Below are 26,391 nucleotides of genomic sequence, written 5' to 3' on the forward strand. Positions count from 1 at the left end.
ATTTCAAAAATATGAATGGACCCCAAAAACAATGTTGAATGGACAATGCTGGATTCAAAACAGCACAAGGTCTTGTGTTCAGGGACAGTCATCTATGGTGATGGGAGACGGCACAGTAGCTGACACTCGTGTGAGGGGCTGCTGGTAAGGTTTTATGACTATCTGGGTAAAAACTGTGTGTATATCTTCATTTTGTGGAAACTCATCCATTTGTACATTTGTAATATACGCACTTCCTTGCATGTGAACTGAACTTTGGTCAAAAGGTGAACTAAAAATGAGTGAATAAATAACTGCCCTCAATCTAAAAAGAAAAAAAAGTCAACACATAACTTAAGGTAGTTATGTGAATACGTTATATGAATTCATAAGTTATATGAATTATCTCACAAAACCTTTATGAAGTCTGAAATCCTCAGAACCAGACAAGTCATCTGATTCTATCTGAGATCTTATCTTAATCACATCTCTAACTCTTCTCTTCATTGGGAAATTCTATTTTCATATATTTCCTGAATACAGACAATATATACACAGATTTAACATTGTCATAAAAAGTCATATCAAAAGAGGCCCCCCTCCTAAAAAAAAAAAACACACGCAAAACTTTTTAAGTGATGGTACACAGCAGAAACAGGATCATTATCTTTTTCATCACAATTGGAAGAATACGAAGGAAAGGTTTTCCTAAGTTGGCAACTGTCAAAGAGAAATGATACACATCTATACATGTATATGTATTATAATACTTATACATATATCTATAGCAAATAGTCTGAGATAAAAGAAATTGGCCAAGCAGCAGTGAAAGGCACAGAGGAGCAGGGGCCCTGCCATATCGACGATTGTCCACCCTCCAGGGATGATCTAAGGAAAGGGGAAGAAAGCATTAGAGCAGACAGTTCCAGAGCTGTCACCAAGGAGCACTGTCATCACTGCGAGGCTGGGAGGGTACACAAGGCATGAGATTATTCAGTGGTGCATGCCAGCTCCACACTACCTTTCTCAATAATATCACAGAAGAATGTGATAAATTAGGATTGGAACAACCAAGGCCAGGAGAAAACTTTTGAAAATCCTTACAATTACTGTTTTTTTTACCTTAAAAAATATATATATATACAATTCAGCCATAATAAAAAGGGAAATCCTGACATTTGTGACAACATAGATGAACCTGGGGAATGTTATGCTAAGTGAAATAAGCCAGGCAAAGCAAATACTGCATGATCTCACTCATATGTGGAATCTAAAAAAGTGGATTTCGTTAGAAGAAGAGAGGAGAATGGTGGTTACCAGAAGCTGAAGTAGTTGGGGAGATGTTGGTCAATGAATATATATATATATTTGCAGTTAGATAGGAGAAATACATTCAAGACATCTATTGTACAGCATAATGACTAAAGTAACGATATACTGTATTCTTGAAAAACACCAAGTGACATTAAAGAGTTCTCTCCAAAAAACAATTACTATGTGAGGTAACGCATTTGTTAATAAGCTAGATTTAACCATTCCACAGTGTATATACAATTCAAAACATCAAGTTGTAAATCATACATACAATTTTATATCAGCTTAAAAGTAAATAAACTTGAAAAGTACACAGGCAACATCTTCAATAAGTGAAACTTCAACGGCATTTTACCAATTTAAATTAGTAATCACATTTCTGCACAATGATTTATTCCCTAAAGGGGCACTCACTACTGTTGAAAAGGTATACAAAATAAATCTATACATATAATTTCCACAAGGTCAATTAACCTTTGGAAGTGGGTCGCTGTTCAGATCATTTGCAAATGTAGTTTTTACTAGACATTTCTGTCTCAATGGAAATGGTGTCTGACTCCATAACATTGAAATATTTAGGCATCATCCTAGTCCTATCATAGTGATTCAGCAAGGCCTATTACCCTGAAAAGAATCCATGCTTTTATCGTTTACATGTATAGATAAAAACAATATCTGCCATGCTTTACTCATCTAACAGAAATTACAAAAACTGTATAAATTATTTTTTTAAAGATTGGAGAGGAAAAAGTTTGTTTTAATTTGTAATAACATATTAGAGGTCTACATTTCTGGGTCAAGGGTCTTCAAATGGGGACTGACAATTGAGGCAAACTAAGTCTTATTTTAGGAATATTTACTTACATATAAATATGTAAATAAATCAAAACGTTAACTTTTGTGTCAAATACAAATATGCAAAAACTACGATTGGTCTTGTCTACTGAAGTAACAGTTTTGTTTTGTTGTTCTTTTTTATTATTATGCTTTAAGTTCTGGGGTACATGTGCAGAACGTGCAGGTTACATAGGTATACATGTGCCATGGTGGTTTGTTGCACCCATCAACCCGTCATCTACATTAGGCATTTCTCCTAATGCTGTCCCTCCCCTAGCCCTCCACCTCCCTACAGGCCCCTGTGTGTGATGTTCCCCTCCCTGTGTCTATGTGTTCTCTTTGTTTAACTCCCACTTATGAGTGAGAACATGCGGTGTTTGGTTTTCTGTTCTTGCGTTAGTTTGCTGAGAATGATGGTTTCTAGCTTCATCCATGTCCCTGCAAAGGACATGACCTCATCCTTTTTATGGCTACATAGTATTCCATGGTGTATATGTGCCACACTTTATCCAGTCTATCATTGATGGGCATTTGGGTTAGTTCCAAGTCTTTGCCAATGTGAAGAGTGTTGCAATTAACATATGCATGCATGTGTCTTTATAGCAGAATGATTTATAATCCTTTGGGTATATACCAAGTAATAGGACTGCTAGGTCAAATGGTATTTCTGGTTCTAGATACTTGAGGAATCACCACACTGTCTTCCACCATGGTTGAACTAAATTACATCACACCAACAGTGTGATAGCATTCCTATTTCTCCACATCCTCTCCAGCATGTGTTTCCTGACTTTTTAATGACCACCATTCTAACTGGTGTGAGATGGTATCTCACTGTGGTTGTGATTTGCATTTCTCTAATGACCAGTGATGATGAGCTTTTCTTTTTTTATATGTTTGTTGGCAGTTTTTTAAGTGGTTTTACCAAAGATTAACATTCAAACTTTCATTACAAAACTATATTTCTACTACCGTACTATTAACTGTCTATGTGAAAACTTCAAACTGAACAGAGTTTAAATAACTGAATGTAATTCCATTTCACTGTAATTTTCTTTGGATAAGTATATTCATTATAAATTAGAATAAAATTATAGAATTATTACAGAGAAAGCAGTTTCCATTTATGCTGTTCATGTTGAAAATCAGATTTCTCTGTGAAGAAGCTTACTCATAATAGGTCTTTTTAACTTACAAGTCCCTTGCAATCAAAATTGTAACACATATGTTTAAATAAAAGTAGGAAGCAGATCAATATAACTTTGCATCTCTTATAATCAGACTAAAATACAACTTTTCTTTTTCCTGGTAACATATTTTTTTTGTGGAAAATGGTTCCAATTTTAACGTTTTTTTAAAAAATAAAAATGTACTTCTTTACTTCCTCAACAAAAGCAAAATAAATTGTCCAGACTGCAAATCACACTGAAGCCCCCTGGTCTTTTCTTTCAGGAACCTCTACAACAGTAACATAAACTCAAGTCCATGGTCCCAGCCATTACATGCTCTCATCGCTCAGGGTCATGGCCTGGACATTAAATATAAGTGTCAGGCAGTCATAAAATCTTAACAATTACAAAATCTTTAGGGATCAAATATAAAATGACATTAAGCTGTGTGGGGACTACAATCCCATGGTCTGTGGCCATGTCTTAAAGGGGTTTGACAAGCTGGGAAAGAAAAGAAGAAAAATCCAGTCTGCTTAAAACGAGATCATTCTTACATGGAATTTGGTTAAAAAAACACTTCACATGTCTCATATTTATAGTCACTAAAATATATTTTTATGCAATATATACTTCAGGAAGCAATTTCAGAAATTGTTTAATAACATTTGGTTTTTTTCAAATTACACAGTGCTCATAAATGAAAGCAATTCCCATAAAAACCAAAGTATCTCAGAAAAAGCAAGCAGTCCATGCCAGGGATAGAGTCAAGCTCTCTCAACTCTACTCAGCCTATCACAACTGTGCTGAAGAAAAATTAAAAAAGGGTATCCTAATCACTACAGGGCAAATCCTACAAAGATGGCAGCAGCACATTAGTGATGCCTAACACATCTCACTCAAGGTCTTAGCATGAATCGGAAGCTTGGCAAAAGGCAACGATTTAGAATGCACTCTAATTTTTAAGGAAGTCAGTGTTATAGCCAGAATAGGGAAAAATGAACCCGAGACACATGTTTTCTAAGATTTACAATGAGGTAGAAATAGAGACGAGAAAGGAAATAATTGTTTAGACTTTTCCATAAAAATGTGGAATGGGAAGGAGATAGTGCTGCTGGCCACTTCATTCACAATTTTGAAAAAAGGGCTGACAAGTCTCTTGGTTTTTCATTACCCAAGAGCCGGACCCCTTCCAAGTCTGCTACTACACAGCTGTGCCAAAAGCAAATCCTATCTTGGAGAAAAGGTGGTTTTATGTAAAGACAGAGAAAAGGTGGTTTCACCTAAAGACCACGCCAAGAAAAAGGAGATGTGGAAAGAAAAAAGCATTTTTCATGAGAAAAATCAGTTTAATGTGTTATTAATAAGTTCATAAAATTGCTACTCACATCAAGAATAATCAGGCATTTGACTCAATAGCATTATCCACACTTATCAAGAAAAAACAAAATATGTCTTACTGTAATAAATCCTATTCCATTAATTCCACATTAGTCTAGGGCAGTAAGGGTCCTGGAAGTTGACAGTTGATTGTAATTCCATATCATAGAGAATCTTTTAGTAGAAGAGGCTACAAACAGGACACGATCTTCATTTGATAGTGAAGCGGGGATTCTGTAAAATGACTGCTGTCGGTAGGGGAGACAGGGAAGAGTCAGGGGAGTTCGGCAGCATAACATAATAGATCCAGAGGAGGGTTGCATCTGGCTAGTACAGGCATGGGAGAGCTGACTGCACACATCTCTTTACGACCCATGACTACACTGTAGTAGCTTGAAATTCATCATAGTCTGTGTATTTACATCAGGGGAATCAGCAAATGCTACAAATAAGGGCCTTTTATTCAGAAAGTTACTTGTCAGTATGCCACCGGTTAGTTCCAAAGTACAAATCTCACTGATAGTCTCCTATCAAGAAAATACAAGTGCTATAATCGACCTCAAAGGATTGATATGCAAATCAAATAAAGCAAGCATGATTATCAGTAGATATACAAGAACTTCAGATAGCTATGACTATGAGAACTTTTAAGAATTGCCATCAAGCACAGATCTCAGAACCAATCTTAAAGAACTTCACCAATGAGGAAGTCTCCTTAATGTGGTCTCTAAACACAGTTATGGTCATCAGGAAGATAGTAAAGCATGTGGACAAAGCAAGGAAATGAGTCACCTACATGCAAAAGACCTCCTTTAAATCTGATGTTTTTGTGTCTTAGATATTCTAAATATACTGTCATTATAAAAGAAATAGCAACGATATTAGTCACTAGCACAGCATCAGATGTATTAACAATGTATCTCTTAATCAATATTAACACCATAGGCAGAACCCAAATGATAAGTCTACAAAGTACAAGGCAGACTGCAAGATGGAGAAACAGGAGCTTCTTGGAAATCATCACATAATACGTGGCAACATTCACTGCAAACAGAATTTCAGAAAAAAAGAAACATACAGACATTTTTGTGCTCCACACAAAAATTATCTGTATGAATGTCTACACATACACATTAAGTCCCCTCTCTACAGGCACAATGGATTACACACAACTGAAACGGCCACCAGTTGCCACAGTACCTCTTTGCCTCCCACTTCTGCCACATGGGATTTTTCAAATTTTGTTCCTCTCACTGAGAATCCCCTTACTTCTACACTTTTGCAACCCTATAATTTCATTCTCATTTTATTCATGTGGGCCCAAGACAGGTTTTCCCACAGAACAGGAAATAGTACAGAGAATAGGAGGGAAAGGATTAAAAAAAAAAAAAATCAATCCCTACCCACCCTACCTGGAGCCACCAGTCACTACTACAATTCCCCCAACACACCCAACTCACTTATAACTCATTGGCCACCTCCTTCGAAGATGTTTGGGCAAGCGTTGAATTATGAAGAAGAGAGAATACAATACAGAAGAAGATATTTTGTCGTGCTGAGACCTCATCCATCCACTGTGTACCAAAAAAAAAAACACAACAATGACGACTCCCTTCAACCCCTTTGCCTCCCTAACCAATGGCAGGCTGCATCTCTAGCCTCTGGTGTTGGGGCTCAGGCATCAGTAAGCTTCAAAAGCCAATAAGCTGATTCTAATGTGCTCCTGGCTCATTCTTACTCTTCCCTCTGCACTAGTGATTCTCTGCTCTATCTGCATATTCCCAGATTCTTTTGGGAAGCTTTAAAACATACAGATGCCCAGACCCTACCCTTAGCCTACCATATCAGAATTTCTGGGGATGGAATCCCAGTATGGAATAGCTTTCCCACAAAATGCCTAACTGAAGTGATGGTTGAAAACGAATGCTCTTCACCTACAGATGCTCAGTTTTGTTTTTGATAATTTTAGAGAAACTTAAAAGTATTTACATGTTTGCTAAAATACAGACTTACAGGAGAGAAATTCAGAGAATATGTTCTTCTCTGCTTATTGGCAGGTGTATTCGTCTCCTAGGGCTGCAGTAAGGAAGTAGCACACATCAGGTGGCTTTTAAAAACAAAAATCTACTCTCTCGAAGACATGGATGCTGATATTCCAAAATTAAGGTGTTGGTAGGGCCACGTTCTCTCTGCAGGCTATAGATAAGAATCTGTCACATGCCTTTCTCTGAGTTTCTGGTGTTTCCAACAATCACTGGTATTCCTTGGGGTGTAGATATATTACTCCCATCTCTGCCTCTGTGACATGGTGCTCTCCCTACATGTCTGGGTCTCTTCTAAGAAGGACACAGCCATATTAGATTAAAGGCCACTCTATTCCAGGATGTCCTCATCATAATTCATTACATTGGTAACAACACTAATTCCAAATAAGGTCATATTCTGAGGTCTGAAAAAGGACATGAGTTTTGTGGGGACACTAACCCAACCTAGCAGAAAAGGGGGCTGACACCTACTACAGCCAGAAGCATTAGCTGTTCATTGTGGAGAGGTAGCAGATTAACCAAGTTTCTGGAGATCTCGAAGAAAAGGGGCATGTGAAATACAATTAGGGTTAAGACAGTTCCTAAGATACCAAAGTACAAAGAGATTCCAAGTCCTAACAGTTTATCACCACCAGTGCACTGGAGCCTCACTGCCACTCTGAAATATCAAGCTATGTATGGCTTATAACTTTCAAATCCGTATTTATACTGTCAGAGCTACAGCAATGCCCCTAAAACTTCATATGAAAACTCAAAACATTTTCCAATAGATACACTGTCATATACAGGGTTACCACATAATGGCAGCACCATATTCTAATTTGGGGGGCTTTGTAGAGTAAATAGGCTTTGTGGAATTAACCACACCTCACAGACATACATAATTATCAATCACATTTCAGAAGAAAATATGTTCTCAATTCCAACTTCATGCTCTAACAAATATCCAACAAAAAAGTAAATTCTCTATGGCTTACTGGCTTGGTTGCCCATCCAATGGTTTGTGTATTTGATTGTACTCACTATGTAGCTCGTACAGAACTTTTGTTTCCAATTTTAAAAACGAGCATATGCACCATTCCGTCATGCTCAAAAACTTATTTTTGATACACTAAGAACCCTTAACAATAACAACAGCAATCAGCTGGACCGTTGTCCAGAAAGGGCAGGCATGCACACATAATGAACGCATAGAGTGAAAATATTTTTGACCAAAATCATAATTCCATAGGTACAAATTAGTTAGGTCCCCTGATATCTGTATCTTCTTCAGCTTCAAGTATCCTATAAAATAACTGGCAATATTAATGAGTCTATATTATTCATTTTATTACTTTAAGAGAAATAGGCAACATTATTTGTGGAAGCCAAATTGTTTCTATATATGCAAATGTACTTGAGGGGGAAATGGTCTCTTGAAAACACAGGAAATTAGGAGAAACTCCAAGTAATCTAACAGATTTTCACTTATTTCAGCTTTAATATACTTCAAATATTTGATACTCTATAGAAAATACCACCCACCTCTTCCCTGACACTTTTCTAACTTTAACAACCCACTGTTTTCCTAACTATGTTAAGTTCTCAACATAAATAAGGCAATGAATTCTCCCTTTATAACCAGTTCAGAGAGAGAAAAAAAATCTCTTCTATTTACTAAGCTGACAGGTACTTTGATCTCTTACAGACTCATTCAGGTAACAACGTATATATGATAGAGTTTAAAGCAAGCAAACTCCTTTGTAAATTTAAAGTGTCACAGAAGTCATGAACAAATGCAAATAAACTGAAAATGCAAGGGGGCTGTATCTCTATCCCTTGCCTTTGCTTACTTTGTTTGACAATAGTGTTTCAAAGTACAAGTAATGAAATAAATCCTTCAATTTGGCTGTGGTACTTGGAAAGAAGCTTAAAGCAGTTTAATAACAGCAGTAAGATTAAACCATAATTCTAAAAAAAAAAAAAAATCCAAAGGTGGCAAAAGGAAGTGCCTTTATGCAAATGTCATTGCTTCCCAGCTACTTCTTTTTTCTAAGAGAAGAAGTCTGTTGCTAATCCACTCGGATGAAGTGTCTGAATATATTTGATGCCCATCTACTGCCGTAGATTCGAGGTCATTTTAAGGCTCTTAGTTTTGCTACAAGTGGGTTGTGAATGTTAGTGAGTTATACATGTTGGACATTTTGGTTTGTTCAGAGTTAAAAAAAAAAAAGATAAAATCAGTAAGTAGATTAAACAGATGCAAGAGTTCTGGCACTGCACTGCATAGGCCTATCTAGGACATAATCATTTACTGACATATTGAGTAAGAAAGGTACCCAAGGGAATTCAGAACTTCCTAAGTTCATATACTGCCTTTTTATAAACAAATAGTCACTGTCATTAATATAAAATAATGTAGATTATACTGATCAATAAAGTAAATGAAACACATTCGACTGATTGGATGACAATATCAAATGACTGCAGATAGAGCTAAACAATGAGCCCAAGTAGATTTAAAGGCATCTAACCTCCTCTGACTTGACAACTGTCAGACAACCCCTTCTCTATAGTCCCCACAACAGGCGGAAAACATTATCTGGTAAAATGCAAACAACTAAATAATTTGGATTTGCTAAGATTTCTCTAGTAAAACAGTTGAGTTTTGGGTACCCTTACTCAGAAACCTGACCTTATTAATTACCAGAATTTATGCCAGTTACGGATACATTTCACAATGTATCCACAAATGTCAATTTCATATTTTTATTATAAAGATCGATTGCACATGGATTGCAAATTCATTTCATGAAAACATTATCTTTAAGATTTTGAAAGAAAAAAAAATTTGCCTCAGAGGAAAACTAGGTTTAAAAACTTAGCAATACTTCAAGTACCAAAATATATGTGTAGAAAAATAAAGAAAGATGTAAGAGGGGAAAATATCAGTTATTTTAATTCCAAAAAAGTGAGATTTCTTCACATCAACCTTTTTTTAGTTTCAGTCTTCTCTATAGAACTGTACATAATTTATATAAAGCTTAACTTATATAGTGAAAAAACATCATCTTGTACACTTAAAATGGTTAAAATAAAATTTTGTTGTATTTCACAATTTAAAAAGAAAATTAAAAGTGATACGTAAGGTTCTTCTATTATAAAATAAGGAACGAACAGTTTTCATCTTTGTGAGTTACATATGCATGCACATGTTATGTACATGTTAGATACATGTTAGATACAGATGTGACAATATACAATGTCTTGAAAAAGCTTAAAATTTTCTGTTAAATGTATTTTACTACAATTAAAAACAAATACCTGATTTGGGACTCAAATATCATTCACCTTGATTTCTATCCAGAGAAATCTGAACAAGATTGATTCCAACCTTCTGTAATTAGTGTTCTAGAATCTACTTACATCAATCTTTCAATTTTCTGACCACTCTACCTCAGACCCACAGGAGACCAAAAGGTATGAAAAAGAGTCCAGAGTCCCATTTGTGCATCAAGTCGATCAGCTAGTCCCACAGTGAAGTCAGGTGCCCTGATACAGCTTTTCAGGTCCTTCCGGTGTGAATCACCACCTAGAAAAGTCAGGGGCCTGCCTTTGGTTTCTAACAGGAAATGGTGCCACTGAAGTGCAAATTCACACGGTAGGGAAGCTGCACGGCTGGAGCAACAGCAGAGCAGAAAGAGCCAGCAAGTTAGACAGTGTTTCTCTTTAAAATAGAATAGAGAGGAGAATAGAAAAGGACGATAGGAAAGAGATGAAGAATTAGTTTGACCTAAAATACAAATCAACTGTTTATCAATAAACCTTAAAAAAATAGCCTTACAGCTTGCCAGAGAATTTGTGAAAAAATATGAAGGCAATGAGAACTCAAAATGTAAAGCTACTTCTTTCATATCTCCTTGTCTTCTTCTGTAATTTGTCTGCTTTTCTCTGTAGTTCTCACACTTCCCCTCTCTCCCTTTTTTTCATCTAATTCTACAGCTCAAGGAAATTCCCCCGCTTCGCTATGACTGTTCATTGAACATGCCTACATTTTGTCCTGAGGGCGGGGGGAGAGGGGAGGGTATGAGTGGCATACATAACTGTTTTTAAAATACCAGGTCTGTTCTATAAATGAGGTAAAAGCAAGCTAAGGAGAAAGACAGAGTACAGTTAGCTTTAATAGTAAAACTCAATTCGACTTTAACAGTAAAACTGAAGATAAAGATTTCCCTAAGACTATTTTTAAATACCCTTAAAACCAAAACAGTGGTTTCTAATTCTACATGTAGTGACTTGGGCTTCAGATATTTAAGAGTTTAAAATACATGGCACATTAAGAAATCACCATTTGAATCCACAAGCTGGAAATATATTTTAAAGTTTTTTGGTTTCTTTTTTCTTTTTACTTCAAAAACTTAAACTTTTTCCCATAATAGTTTCTACTGCGAGCATACAAATTCTTCACATAAAAAGTCAACAAGTTACATTAAAGAGTCTTTTTAATTTAGTTGTAACAACATGTGCTTTATTATAACTGTACTATCAATTCCAAATTATTTCAAGACATGACTATCCACTTTAATACAAAACAGTATGTCAACAATTATTTCTGTCCTATGTAAAGAAAGAAGAAAAAAAAAAAATGAGATCACTTAACATTGATTGAATTGACCAGTTTAATAACCATTATATCCATTGCTAGAAAATGGCAAGAAGGACCTTACTCATATGTTGCCTTTGACACTACCAACCATCAGAACTCTTTTGAAAGGCACTTTAGTTTCAAGAGTCAAACACACATTGACAGTCTGACCCAGAGATAACATTCCTAGATTAGTCCTACAACAACAAAAAAGAAAAAACTTTTAGTATAAAAAGCTCATGGAAACACCATTTATCATCTAAAAACTGGAAATAATTTATTACAAGGAAATAGCTGATTTAATTATGGTTGAAAACTGTAATGGACTAGCATGCTGCTATTATAAACAACATTTAAGAAAAATGAAAAAAAACCTTATTTTGCAATATTAAGTTAAAATGACCTGCATATGCAGAAGAATTAGTAAAATATACAAAAACTTCTGTCAAGTAAATGTGGTTTCACTAGAAATATTTCTTATCTTAATTTGTATTACTGCCATAATTTCATGTTTTTCTAAGTACTTATTGCTACAATATATACACATATTTTATATTCGTAATGTTTTTAAACATTAAAATAGATTCCAAATGGCAGTATTTTTTGAAAGACTATGAAGATTAGTGAGGTCATACATATCTAGAATTTCTCTTACTATGATAAATACAAGAAACATGGCTGTTTTGTGGAAAAATGCTTCTTCAAGTATTAAAATGTTTATGTTAATAAGATTTTACAACACATCTAGGTGCTGTAGAGTTACAATGTGTAAGAGAAGGAAGATAAGGGAATCACATCATTTTATAAGTTTAAATTAATAAAAGGAGAAAGGATTTTCAAGTTTTTTAAAAGGGGCATATATTATATGACCAATTAAAAAGCTCTAGAGAAATAGCAGTAAAAATATATGATATAAAAAAGGTTTGCAGTTATCACTATTAACAGTTAGTATTTATTATTGAGTACTAACTTCCAGATGCCCTGTCAGATGTTTTACATAGTTCTCTTTTACACAATTCTCAGTACCACACTACCAAGTAGGTAATTCTGGTAACTGCATTTTATAAATGAGGAAAGTGAATCTCAAGTCAAAACTACAACTTGCACAAAAGATTACATGGAGGATATCTGATCAGTAATAAACAGTGGATTTAACCGAATCCTGATCCTATATTGCCTACCATTCCCAAATACCAGTCTTTAAAAAGAAAGGTGAAAAACTTCTATAAATCACATAAAACCAGCAACTTTTATTTCTATTTCTTCATATAAGTGTTCTAGATTTGCTTTTCAACAGTTGTTTTTTTATCTGTTGTTAAAATGCAAGAATTGTTCGACTATATGTCAAGAAAGTTTCACCATGATTGGTCAACTACTTAGTTTTCAAGGTTTCTCATAAAATGTTTTCAACTAAATTAAAATTTTATCTTTAAGATTATAAAATTGATACAGGCATATAATCTGATCACATTTCTATTTAAGGCAGACTTAACTACACCAGGAATAATTTGGTAGCACATACTGGATCACATAAATCTTTACTGTTCTCTGTAGTGTACATACAAGTCACCAGTGATTTCTAAGGTAAGTACTTAGGGACCCTATTAATGGGTTTAGGCATCCAGGGTATCCAGTATCACTCTTACAGTTTGTTCCCAGGCATTTCTCAGCAAGTCTCATTCTATCGATCAGGAGAAATCTGGCCCCTAGAAAGGACCTTGCTTTCCAGCATAAACAACACCTAAGGACCTCCTAGGCAGTTAGTTCCCTTCCTAAATCAAATGTTTGGTTCCCTATGAGTTAAGTTTCACAACTTAATCTCCTAAGAATACTGCTTATCAAATCTTACCTCTGGGCTACAGTTAAGTGCATACCCAGGGCCAGGCACAAGGCAGCTGAAGTGAAGAAGTACGAAAAGGAAGGAGAGTTGCCGCCACAGGCAGAGCCTGATTCACCCCACAGACGGCTCTAGATTTTTTAAAGGTCTGTATTTTCTTATAAGTATGTGTGAATTTCCTCTACAAAACTCCACAGTAGATCATTTTATAGCTCATTAAAATACATTTTAAGTGACTATTTTGAATTATCTCAGAACACTGATAGCCAAACATAAAAGTTAAAACGCCCTTAGAGATTTGAACATCCAGGGTAAAATAAAAGTCATGGATAGGAAAGGGGTGGGAGCGAACTTTGTTTTCGCCAGTATGGTAGAGGGCTCACTAGAAGAAAACAAATGAGAAGATTACTAGAAATAGAGTCCACTGAGGACAGAGGGACTACCTCTTTGAGATAAAGCGAAGGAACAGTCAGGAAAGAAGCTGTGAAGGAAGGACAGGGCAGGAGCAGACACTCTGCCCGATGTTACATGCTATTACCTCTCTTTCTCTATCCGTGATTCAGAATGTGTGTCTATTCCTGCCAAGTTACAGTCCCGTTCAATACCAATTTCTTTCATTAGAAAAGAGGGTATTTCACCCTACCTTAAGATGGGTCTTAATTATATTTCCAAATACCTAGATGAAGATGTCTGAACACCTCTACTGTTTCAGAACAAAACCTTCCTGCCCTTTCCTCCCACACTGTCTCCCATTTTGGCCCCCATCCAAGAGAAAATAATTATATGGCACAGATAATATTTAAGCCAATTAGTATCAGTTCTTAGAAGTCTATAGCAAACAATAAAGGATGTATTTATATGTTAATGTACGCCACAAAAGTAGCATTCTGCCATGTTCCTATTTCATTTCAGGGTGACATTTAAGATAGCATCATGCTAAATGCTTCACAAGATTTATCTCATTTTAATCACAAATTTTGACTCTTGATGTACCACCTTGCCATGAGGAAATTGTAACTTAGAAGATAAAGATCTTGACTAATATCAGAGATAGAAGCAAGTGGTTAAACTAGGACCCAAGCTATAATCTCTCTAATCCTAAAATGAATTTTGAATGGTCGCACTATACTGAAGATTATTAAAGTCTACTTCCTACTCTTTACAATATCTACAAGGCATTATATATTTTTTGAATACCAGTATGCACAAGGCATTATGCTATATCTAGAACTACAAAGATTATATAAACAGTCCAAGACTCAGTGGATTTAGAGACTCAGCCATTTGCCATTTCTTCTAGATGGAAACCTTCCTTGGACCACCAAAGCCCATCTTTTTGCTCTTTGGAAATTCTCCAAAATGTCTTCCTTGACTAAGTCTCCTCTAACAATACTATTGACTTCATATGTGATTTAAAATTCATTCCTACAATTTCTTGTGTTTGGATGGCTTCGTAAATTAGATTTACACTTAACAAACAGACTGTATCTTCTGCTTTGTTCTGAATTACCAGTTCTACCAACAATATGCTATATGTTGAGTTAAGTAGATAAAATCAGTTTGACATGGGGGCAATCTCAGGTACATAGAACTAGATAAATCTTAATTCTAGGTTTATGAGAAATTATCATTATGTCTCTTTTATTTTATTTAGAGGAGGTGTATGTTGCTGGTAATAACTTAGCTCTTAGGTAGAGTACTACTTCAAATTTAAAAAAGATGTGATTTAAATCATTACTATTAAAGAGATGTAATCTTTTACCAAACCAGAATTTTTGAATGTATCCTTAACATACTGCCTGCTGAGTCAGATATAACCTTCTTCCATCTATAAGAAGTGCATTATAAAACAACTCAAATGACAAAACTAGTTAATATCATGATAGATATTCAATGTTACATAGAAGATTAAAAGACAAAGTTACCTCAAAGATTAAATTAAATGATGATTTAGTGTTATGAGTGATTCTTTTCCAACAAGTACAAATCTGAAAAAAAAAGCATGCTTCTCAATTTTCATTCAGTTATAAATATGTATTTCAAAGATGAAATAGGCTACTCTAAATGTTGGGCTAAGCAACTAATTAGGTCTTCATCTTCCTCTCTCTATTCATTATTTTAGGTAAATAATTAGGAATAATCTCCTTTGGGAATTATTATAGGAGAAATTCCTTCACTGAGGTGGGAAGATAGACTACATGATGGCCAAAGCCCCACCCAAGGCTGAGTTTCTTAATTAAGAACTCTGTTCAGAAACGTGCAGAGGCCTGCTCACACTAATCAAGTTCATCATTTTTCACGTAAAAATCCATGGAATGCTGTTAGCGCACTATAAAAATACAGTTTAAAAAGTGAAAATAAAACCCACAATATGTAATAGGAGCTTCCAAATCTGTTAGGCACATAGTTGATCATAGGAGCCTCCTTAACATTTCTAATAGAAACTGAAGAAGAACTTGTAGTAAACCAATATAACTAAGCCTTGTAGAAGGCCTTCCAATACTTTCTTATATGTATCTAAATAAATGTATCTAGATACATTTACACATCTACATAAACACTTCACAGTGGAAGCTCTCCATTATCTGGTCTCACCTTACTTTAATTCCTATGCCTTCAGGAAAATCAGCCAACACCTTTCTGAACTGCACATTTCCAAGCTGCTCATTCTTGCATCTGCTACTTGCTCAGGCTATTTTGCCTGCAGAATGTGTTCTACTTCCCGTCACTGCCTATCCAGCGTTCAGTGTCAACTCAATACTCACTTTCTCCATGTATCTTCTCTATGAAACATGAATATTACTCAACATTACCCATCTTATATACAACCCCACTCCCATGACCCAGGCCTATCTCTATATTTTTATCTGAACTTTGTAACTTACCACCTGATCATGTAACTATCTTAAATACAGATTACCACTTCCTGAAGTTTTGTATACACAACTACCTCATCAATTCTGCATCTTATACTTCTTCTTTGCTGCTGGCAATGCTTGGTATTCAGTCAATACTTTATGGCTGATAAATAAAAATAAAATTACCTTTATACTAATATTTTAATTTTCTAAAATTAAAATTTTTTAAATTAAACAGAAATATGTGGTTAATGTTCAATTGCTTTTATCCTGTAAAACTCCATTTCTTTGTATCTACCCTAACAGCTACCACCTTCACAAACATCACTTACTAATTTCCTAATAATGTTGCATGGGTGTTATTAAAAATGCCAATTCCATATGCTAACTATTCATTTTTCTCCATCTTGTCCTCTTAAAGTAAAACTTGACATGCACTGTATACAAATTAAAACTAGTGCTGCCTGCCCTTCTCATATAATAAAAACATTAAGAAATAAAAACACCTTTGCTTGTATTTCTTCATAGGAAAAGCACAGGCTAAAACTCTCAGATATAACCTTCTTATAAATAAAAAAGTTAAGATCCCTTGAAGTACTTCAGCCAATAGTATACATTGTTACTGTATCTGGTGTATGCCCTTTTATTATATATGCACATAGACAAAGGAACAAATTCTGAAGCTGTTCCTTAAATCCTGCTCCACACTTCCAACTGAATGAAGTGACCTGGAGTTATTTAGCCCCCTGTTATTTCTGTTAACTAATCTACAAAATAGGACTAATAATATTTACTCAGAGGAATGTTATAACTAAATGAGACAATCAACATAAAGCATTTAGCAAAGTATCTAACACACAAGTAAGTGTTTAACATGATACTATATCCTTGACATAAATGCTATTTTGTAATCTACTTCCCTACTTAACAATATTTCATGGACAAACTTCCGTAGCAAAGAATTCAAAAGGACTTTGTTTATAATGGCCACTTAGTGTTCCTTCTATCAATGTGCTACATTTATGTAACTATCTCTCTGTTACACATTTTGATTGCTTCACAACTTTTAATTATAATAATCTGATGAGCATAATTGTAGCTAAATCTTTACACATACTCATAATTATATTTTTGGAATATATTCCTAGAAGTAAAATTTCTGGGTCATAGGGTAATCACATTATAAATGTTTATGCATACAGAAAGTATAAATTCACACATGCTTCATCAGTGCATATACATGTGTAGTTATTACAGTTTCTTCAATATGGCCATCTTTTTAATGGCAAAAAGCAAAAACAAAAACAAAAAACCCTGAAAGCCAAAAAAAAAAAAACAAAAAACAAACAAACAAACAAAAAAACAAAAAAACAGGCACTGTTTCTTTGACTTCCAGTGACAAACACCAACTCATCTGTTTACTGGTCATTCATGCATTCTCTTGTGAAATCCCAGTTCAAATCTTTTCCAATCTTTATATTGGGCAGCTGCTGACTTACATTAAGAGGTTTCTTCATAAAAAATGTTTTCACTGTCATATATGTTGTAAATGGTTTTTACCAGTTTATAGTTTTGTATTTAAACTGATAAAACTTTTATTATAGAAGTGTTTGAAGTAGTCAAATTCCAACTTATGATTTCTGGATTTGGAGTCCCTCTTTAGAAAGTTCTTTTCTATTAGAGATTTACAAAAATATTCACTTAAATCTTATTTTAGTACCTTTTGTCTATTACTCTGATTCAGGTTTTATGAAGCAAAGTATTAGAGAGACACATCTGAAATCTTAGAGCATTATTTCTGAAAATATCTCAGGTTGGACAAAGCGTAATGCCTAGGCAAACTGCTGTATTAAGATGCTACAGAAGAGGATTTGCTTAAGCTTCCAAGGTAGAATACTATATAAAGGCCCATCATATACACTGGCTTAATAACTGTCACCATTTTTAGCAATTAATTTTTATCCCAATCCATATACCCCTGTTCTGCTTTCCAGGCCTTTTTATCCCATAGCTTACCTCATATCTGTAGTCAAATACTACTTCTTCCTCAAGGGAACACAGCCTCACCAGTTTCCTGTTATAAGCTAGCCTAGAATTTTTCCCTTTATTCAACAGCAGCTCTCGGGTGGAAGTGATACATATATACAATCATCCCTCAGTATCTGCGGGTATTGGTTCTAGGACTTCCATCACAAATCAAAATCCAAACATGCTTGAGTACATTATATAAAACAGTAGTAGTATGTAGCATTTGCATATAACCTATGCACATCCTCACATATACTTTAAATTATATCTAGATTACACATAATACCCAATACAATGCAAATGCTATACACATAGTTGTTGTGCTGCATTTTAAAATTTATGTTGTCTGTCTTTTAATATTTTCAATTTTGGTTGGTGGAATTTGTGTATAAGAAGCCCTTGGAAACAGAGGGTTGACTGTATTTATATTAACGTGGTTATCTGCACTACTGCAGGGATGATGATTATTTCTGATCCCCATTGCAGAAGCTGGTATCTAAATATGTGCCCGATAAATTGTCTCAAAGAAAATAGAATATGAAATGACAGCAGATTTTAGGATGAAAAATGCATTCCCCCTTTGACCCATTAGAAATGAATTTTTAGAATGATTATGATTTTCTTCAGCTTTTCTAAAAATTTGTGAGGGAATGATTACTTCTAAAAAACTGTGTAGTACCAGCTTTTTGTTTGGCTTCATTCAGACATCACATTTAAAAACAAACAAATGAGAACAAAACAAAAAACTGTACCATAGTGAATTTGTCTTCCTCCTTTCTTTTGAGACCTGAGTCTAGCTCTGTCACCCAGGCTGGAGTGCAGTGGCACAATCTCAGCTCACTGCAACTTCTGCCCCATAGATTCAAGTGATTCTCCTGCCTCAGCCTCCCAAGTAGCTGGGACTAGAGGCGCGTGCCACCATGCCCGGCTAGTTTTTCTATTTTCAGTAGAGACGGGGTTTCACCATGTTGGCCAGGATGGTCTCGATCTCTTGACCTTGTGATCTGCCTGCCTTGGTCTTCCACAGTGCTGGGATTATAGACATGTGCCACTACTCCCAGCCTCATGTTCTTAAAAATGGGTAAATATCAGCATCTTTTCAGATATTCTTCAGTTTTAAATTGTATATAAATTTTAAAAATTTTGATTTCTATGACTGGTAATCTGAGAGTAATCATTCAAATCTGTATAGGGTTTTGCAATTTAGAAAGCTTTCTTACTTTTTCATAAACATTTTATTTACTATTCATAACTTTAATGTAACATGGGAGTTTATAGTCAAAGAAGAACCTCACCTTAAATTAACAGGTCTAGTGGTAAAAGAACTTGAACCAAAGATGTCTGACTGGTCCAGTACACTCATTAACCAGCAAGCCACAGCCACGCCCCCAGCTCCTGCCTCAGAATGCTCCCATCTGCAAGGCCCGGCATTCATCAGCAACTTGTGAACCATCTGACACCATCCACTCTCTAAGTCTTCATAGATTTCCCTCAAACCACTTCCATAATTTTAACAATGTATCATCTCCATACTTAAATATTCTGTGACCTATTTTGTATTTCTGGTAACTCTCCTTTTCTCTCACTTGTAGATAAATCCTCTGAAGATACTCTTAGTTCTTCAAAGGACTTTTCTAACTTCCCACGGTACCTAACATAAGAGTTAAAAATTCATTGTTAATAAACTAGAACAGGGAGGCTATGTACCAAAAAATGAAAAACAAGCTATTTTTAAAGGCCTTGCCTGACACCCAGACTCATGGTCCCCACGCCCACCCACCCACAGGCTTCCAGATCCCCACACAGTGCACACACAAACACATGAACACCACCAGCAGGAACACAGCGTTCCCAGGAAGGTTTTCCAACCTGAGGATGTGGCAAGATTTCTCTATCCTGATGACAGTGGAGTGTGGCCTGGAGGCTTTTCTTTGCAAAACAGGTTTTTCTTGCTGACTTCTGCCCTCATAGACATTCACTTTGCAAGGAATGTAGCGGGACAGGAGGCAGGGTAGGAAGAGAAGGAAGAAGCAGAGTCACCAGAAAACAGTGATGAAATTCCCAAGGAACTTCCTTGGGACCTGATCTTCCAGCACAATGAAATGTGAAAGAATAAGACAGGAAAGAGGATATAGAAAAAGTGCCTTCTATCTCATGCCAACAAGACAGCTCTCATTTTGACAAATGTATAAACCAAGTGTAAACTTGACCATGTTGTCTGTTTTTATCTTGGTGACATGAGTGTGAAAGATTTTCTTTCTCGAAAATGTGAACTATTTCTTGAAGAAAAAACATCCATAAGCCCCTGCCTTTTCCTTCTATATCAGAAGTTTCCACCTTGCTTACATAAACATGGATCACTGTATCTGCAACCAAGCCTGCTGTATGTTGGAAGGGACAGATTCCCTTACAATACACACTCACACATTTAGACCCCCCCACGTCTACCACATGCATCCATCTTTACAGCCTCAATTATGCACAAGACATGCACAGTCACCAGTTAAATGCTGGTGAACACTCCAACTCATTGCATATGAGCCTGCGATTTTTTTTTCTCACAGCAACATTTTATAAGATGCACTTGTCAATATTTAACTCATTAATACTGTGGATCCCAATTTTCAGCATTCTATTTAAGATTTGCAACTTGATGCATTTTCTGGATAATGAACACAACATGTGGTCTCTAAGTTCGGATTAATAGGAGTGTACTCCCATTATCATAATGTTGACAATTCATTACTCTAGGAAAGCTAACTTTAAGATAATTTTTTTTAAAAAAATGTGTAAACTGATCATGGATGAGGGATGATCTGTGGACTGGGGAATGGATACAGATACAATCATTGCTGCTGTCTCTTAATGAACAGAAACATCTTACAGCTCTTCATGCCATAGTTAGTGCAGAAGCTAATGTAAAGCACAAGGTCAGGATGATTAAAATCCTGTTATGAGGGGTTGGGGATAGCTACAAAACAGTAGCACAAGGAAGCCTCGTGGGCATGGAACCCCACATACACAAGATCTGTATCTTGATATTGGTGACAGCCATGCAGATCAATACAGGTGATAAAACTGCATAGAGCTGAGGCAAAGTACACACAAATGAGTGCATGTAAAGTCAGTGATCCCAAAGAAGGTCTATGGATGACACCAATGTCAATTTCTTGGTTTTGGCACTGTACTATGTCATGTAAGATGCTACCAGTGGGAAAAACTGGTAGGGAGGAAATAAGGAATTTCCTGTATCTGAGAGATGGGAGGGGGAAATTCCTATAAACTTGTAACAATTCAAAATGTTTTTTTTCAAAAAGGCTGTCAGTTGCAAACACCATTTACTAGACATACATACATAGAGTCAATCATGTATTCATTCAACCGACATTTATTAACCATGCACTGTTGCCTGGCATTGCTCTACATGCTGGGGCTACAGACACAACATGATGTGATCTTTGATCTTGAGGAACGCACAGCCTAGTCATCCACAACAAAGACCAGTCCAGGAGGGAAGGGAAGGTACAATCGTACTCCACATGGAGAAGACGGACATGAGCACCTGAAGTTGATCCATATATATTATAGTCCAGGCCCACATTAAAGTAAATGCATTTGTCAATCACCATTCCATTCACAAATGATTATAAATGACTAGTATAAAATGGTCACATTAACCTAAGGTTTCCATCATTACAATATCTACCCTGTGGAGAAATTTCTGCTTCAGGGCAAAGAAATGTTCAGCTGAAATAAGTTGACTGCTTCTGTAAGAAAGGGGGTTGTGTTTGACTTCAAAAGCTCAGTATTTCTTTTAAATTGCTTTTTGAGATACATCTTTGGAAACATTATTAAAATTGTTCAAGCTAAATTTACCGCTTAGTTTAAAACATGTAAAATCAAGGGACGATAACATCCGAGAAAAAAAACATGCTTTATGCTATTAGAACTTAAATATCTATAACTAGCAAAAAAAAATCTTAACCTGGAATGGCCATTACTACTTCTTTTAATACAGCTATGGATTCACTTTGCACAATACGTGCTTTCCTGAAAAGGTTTTGTAAAAGCACACAATTTCGTTTTAAATTAATGTGATCTTTTATTTAAATATTTTTTTCCTTTGCTTCTGATTTTCAATTAACAGTATCCTGATATTTTAATTTATTGGTCTCTCTGCCAAGCTGGTCTAATCAGATCGTTGGGTTCCCTATCCTAACACTGTATCTGAAAAATGCTACATTACAACAACATAATTCTCAGCTGGGCACAGTGGCTCTTATCTGTAATTCAAGTACTTTGAGAGGCTAAAGCAGGAGGAGTGCTTGAGTTCAGTTTGAGACCAGCCTGGGCAAAAAAGCAAGACCCCACCTCTACCAAAAGAAAAATTAGCCAGGAATGGTGGCATGTGCCTGTAGTCCCAGCTACTTGGGAGGTTAAGGTGGCAGGACTGCTTCAGCCAGGGACACTGAGAAGCCAGAGCTGTGATCACACCACCATACTCTAGCCTAGGCAACACAGAGAGACCCCATCTCAAAATAAATAAAAATAAAAATATATAAAAACTTAAAAAATGAAAAAGAAAAACATAATTCTGTAAAAAATTATAAAATAATTTTTATTTAATGATATATTATGCTTTGGCCTGAAAGATTTTTTACAAAATGGATAGTACTTCTGGAACTATCAAGGTTAGATTTCAAAAACATAATACAATTAGGATAAAGATGGAAATTCTTCATATATCTTTGGCCTCAGCTTGGATGAGTGCTGGATTCAAGATGACAGAGGCAAAGATGGTAATGCTGACTCCACTAGACTGCTGTCTGACACGTAACACCATCCTGTCATGCCTCAATTTTCACACATGAGGTATTGCTCAAAATTCAGTATAAAATAGTGACTTACGGCTGTCAATGTAAAAAGTATAGCTTGCTCGGACTGCAACTCATGGATGTCAAAGACCAAGTGTGGTGTCAGTAGACAATCTAGATAAAAGCATTCAACTGTGGGTTTATGTATTAAAATATATAAATGGTAAATCACATATACAGGACCCTCTATTCAAATTGTCTCTAATAAATAGCCATCACATTATCTTTCAAAACTTATCTGTTCGTTCAAAATCTGTATATCACAGGGTTATTAATAAACAGGACAGATGTGATAGCCACAACTATGGGAGGAATGTATCATCACTTTATTTATTTATTTTTTAGTCTAACATGTATCAGGCATAATGCCAAGTGCTAGGGATTCAACAGTCACAGACAGGGTTCAGGCCATGATGGAGAGCATCTACAAGGAAGAGAAAAAAGTGTGTTCATGCTGCTGGTCTATGGAATACAATACTGTACTATGCAGACCACACACCTCTCCTGAAGACTGACACCCTCAGTGGATGAGCTGACCATCTGCAGCCCTGGTCTGGGGCATTGCGATTCCAGAAAACCTGGGGAGCCTCCATGTTTTCAAGAACAGTTTCAGGAATAAAAAAGACTTCCAGTATGAAAAACTCAGTGCCAACATCAGTATGCCTACAAATTCTCCCTTTTCTCATTTTCAAACAACTTGAGACTGACTAAAATGTTCTTGGAATAACTCACTTAGACACAATGAATGCATTACACAGCAAAGCTGTTAACAGGCATTTTCTCCATGATTTCTTTAGGGAGCCATCACCTCTCTTAAATACACACCCTACATATAAAACATAGTCATACAAAACAGTATTCCTGAAGCTGAGGAAGTAAAAAATGTTCATAACAATTCCCACAATAATCCTTGCCTCTGCAAAACAGGCCAGAATGAAAACCAGCTCTCCTGATTTCCATCTGCCCTCTCCAAGATTCCCTCAACTTAAAAGCCTGACATCATTCTTGACCCCTCCTTCACCCAGACCTTTCCCATTCTATTAGTTGCCAAGTCCTACAAGTTCTCTCTGAGAAAACCTCTCGAACTAATTCCTTCTTTTCCATTTTCATTGCCACAACAATTGTCTAGGATGGCATTAAATAAAACCCACAATACAATCCCAAATAACATCTCCAAAATTCTTTCTCCCCAGAAACATATCTTAGCTGACAACCACAGCAGACTACTTATACACACCTTTCTGCCTTAGCACTCTGCTCACATCACTCCTTCCACCTCAAATACCTCATAGAAATCCCAACTCCTTTACATCCTAGCTTTAAAGCAACTTCTTCAGGAAAAGCATGCCCATATTATCTACCATCTCTGAATCCCCACAATATTTTGCACCACTCATGTGCCTTATAGTATAGTTCCTCATGTCGGTATTTATTATTGAAGTATTTATATAACGAAAAGACTGGCCTTGTCCCACACAGTTTAAGGATGAGTTTTGTTCTTTTTGTGATTACTGTCCTTCAGATAGGAACACTGCTCACAGGAAGTGATTAATAAATATTTATCAAATAAAACTTGCTTCCAACATTCATGTTAAGATATTGACTTATTCTCAAATTTAAGCATTGTGTAAGTAGAGCTAAAATTTTAATGAGTGGGAGGATGGGGCCTTTTAAGAGTTCAATTTCTTTGAGCAACTCTTCCTTTTTAAAACTCATTATCAAAATCACCAGCATCCACAGCTCAACTTAATGAAAGAGAAATGAAAAATCAAAGATATAGCTATGCAATTCCCCAGATCGCTAATTTACACACACACACACACACACACACACACACACACACACACACACATCCCTTCAAAACAGAAAAGAAAAAACTCAGGGCAGAATAGCAAAGTTTTCAGAGCAATTTTCTGAATCAAAATGCTTTCGTCTAATATTTCCTCTACGTTACTGTGTGAAGGTATGCAAGCTATATAAATACCCTGATCCTTAATTTCATCTACAAAATGAGGATCATAATTCATATAAACATCTAAAACATGTAAGTGCTAAATAAGTGCTATACAAGTGTTTGCTATTAACATTTTCTGTAATGTATAGTTTAGTCATAATTTCAGTATGAAGAATGAAGGGCTAGGCACGGTGGCTCAGGCCTGTAATCCCATTACTCTGGGAGGCTGAGGCGGGCAGATCACGAGGTCAAGAGATCAAGACCATCCTGGCCAACATGGTGAAACCTCGTCTCTACTAAAAGTACAAAAATTAGCTGGGCATAGTTGTGCGCGCCCGTAGTTCCAGCTACTCAGAAGGCTGAGGCAGGAGAATTGCTTAAACCTCGGAGGCAGAGGTTGCAGTGAGCTGAGATCATACCACTGCACTCCAGCCTGGCAACAAAGTGAGACTCCATCTCAAAAAAAAAAAAAAAAAATGAGATTATTAGCTGGGCACTCATGCCTGTAATCCTCAGCACTTTGGGAGGCCGAGGAGGCGGGTGGATCACTTTAGGTCAGGAGTTCGAGACCAGCCTGCCCAACATGGTAAAACCCCATCTCTACTAGAAATACAAAAATTAGCTAGGCGTAGTGGCAGGCACCTGTACTCAGGAGGCTGAGGCAGGAGAATCACTTGGATCAGAGAGGGGAGGTTTCAGTGAGCTGAGATAGCGCCACTGCACTCCAACCTGGGTGATAAAGTGAGTCTTCATCTCAAAAAAAAAAAAAAAAAAAAAAAAGGTTATCTACTGGCTAATTCTGAATAGATAAGGTCACAAGTGCATTCAGCATTAAGTACCCAATCTTGAAAATGTATCTGACCCAGCAGCATTTCACCCTGCTAGGTAACATTCCACGTTTTTTACTGTAAAAAAGACATTAAAAGGTCAGAGTGTCCCAAAGATTACTAAAAAGAAGCAAAACCAGAAGAGTATCTGCTTTGATTCAGCTGGGTTGAAAATCACTGGAGTTAGAACTATAAACATCCTAGGTACAGTCTGAGTTTGAATTGACTCAAAGACTTAATGGATTGCTGAGTCTTTACATCAATTAAGACAGACCCGATAAGTATGTCCAAAAGGGTAATAAAATAATTCAGTAGGTCTTCATAAATATGTAACATTAAATATTTGCAATGTGTCATTCAATCAAACAGATAAGATCTATGCTTCAGAGAACAGGAACTCATAAAGCTTTTAAATGAATATGAGAAAAGTATTAACCGAGGCACAAATTAAAACAGACAGTACAGTGAATCTCTATGGGCAGAAGCCTTTCTAGTACTTCAATATCCCAGAAGACACAGCAAAGTAAGAAGAAACCTAGGAAAATAGGAATCAAGATTCAAGAAAGTAGCAAAGGTTGGGGTCTTTCACAAAATTATTCCAATACTAATACAAAAAAGAAGAAACCTAGTAAAATAGGAATCAAGGATTCAAGAAGTAGCAAAGGTTG

The 26,391-nt window shown here is 36.0% G+C and overlaps 1 protein-coding gene across 5 annotated transcripts in view; it reads right to left on the minus strand.

The window, feature by feature from the left end:
- KLF12 (KLF transcription factor 12) overlaps positions 1–26,391 on the minus strand; it is a 462,415-nt gene that overhangs the window by 342,218 nt on the left and 93,806 nt on the right. Inside the window, exon 1 of one of the 5 annotated variants that reach the window (XM_064369122.1) lies at positions 10,127–10,222. The exons of the other annotated variants lie outside the window; for them this stretch is intronic. Coding sequence (XP_064225192.1) covers positions 10,127–10,128 — 2 coding nt within the window. The 5' untranslated portion in view covers positions 10,129–10,222. Of the gene's footprint in view, positions 1–10,126; positions 10,223–26,391 lie in introns of those variants that run through there. 5 annotated transcript variants of the gene reach the window in all.

This window comes from Aotus nancymaae, unplaced genomic scaffold, assembly GCF_030222135.1.
Source record: "Aotus nancymaae isolate 86718 unplaced genomic scaffold, 86718_ANA_hifiasm-v0.15.2.pri h1tg000088l, whole genome shotgun sequence".
NCBI lineage: Eukaryota > Metazoa > Chordata > Mammalia > Primates > Aotidae > Aotus > Aotus nancymaae.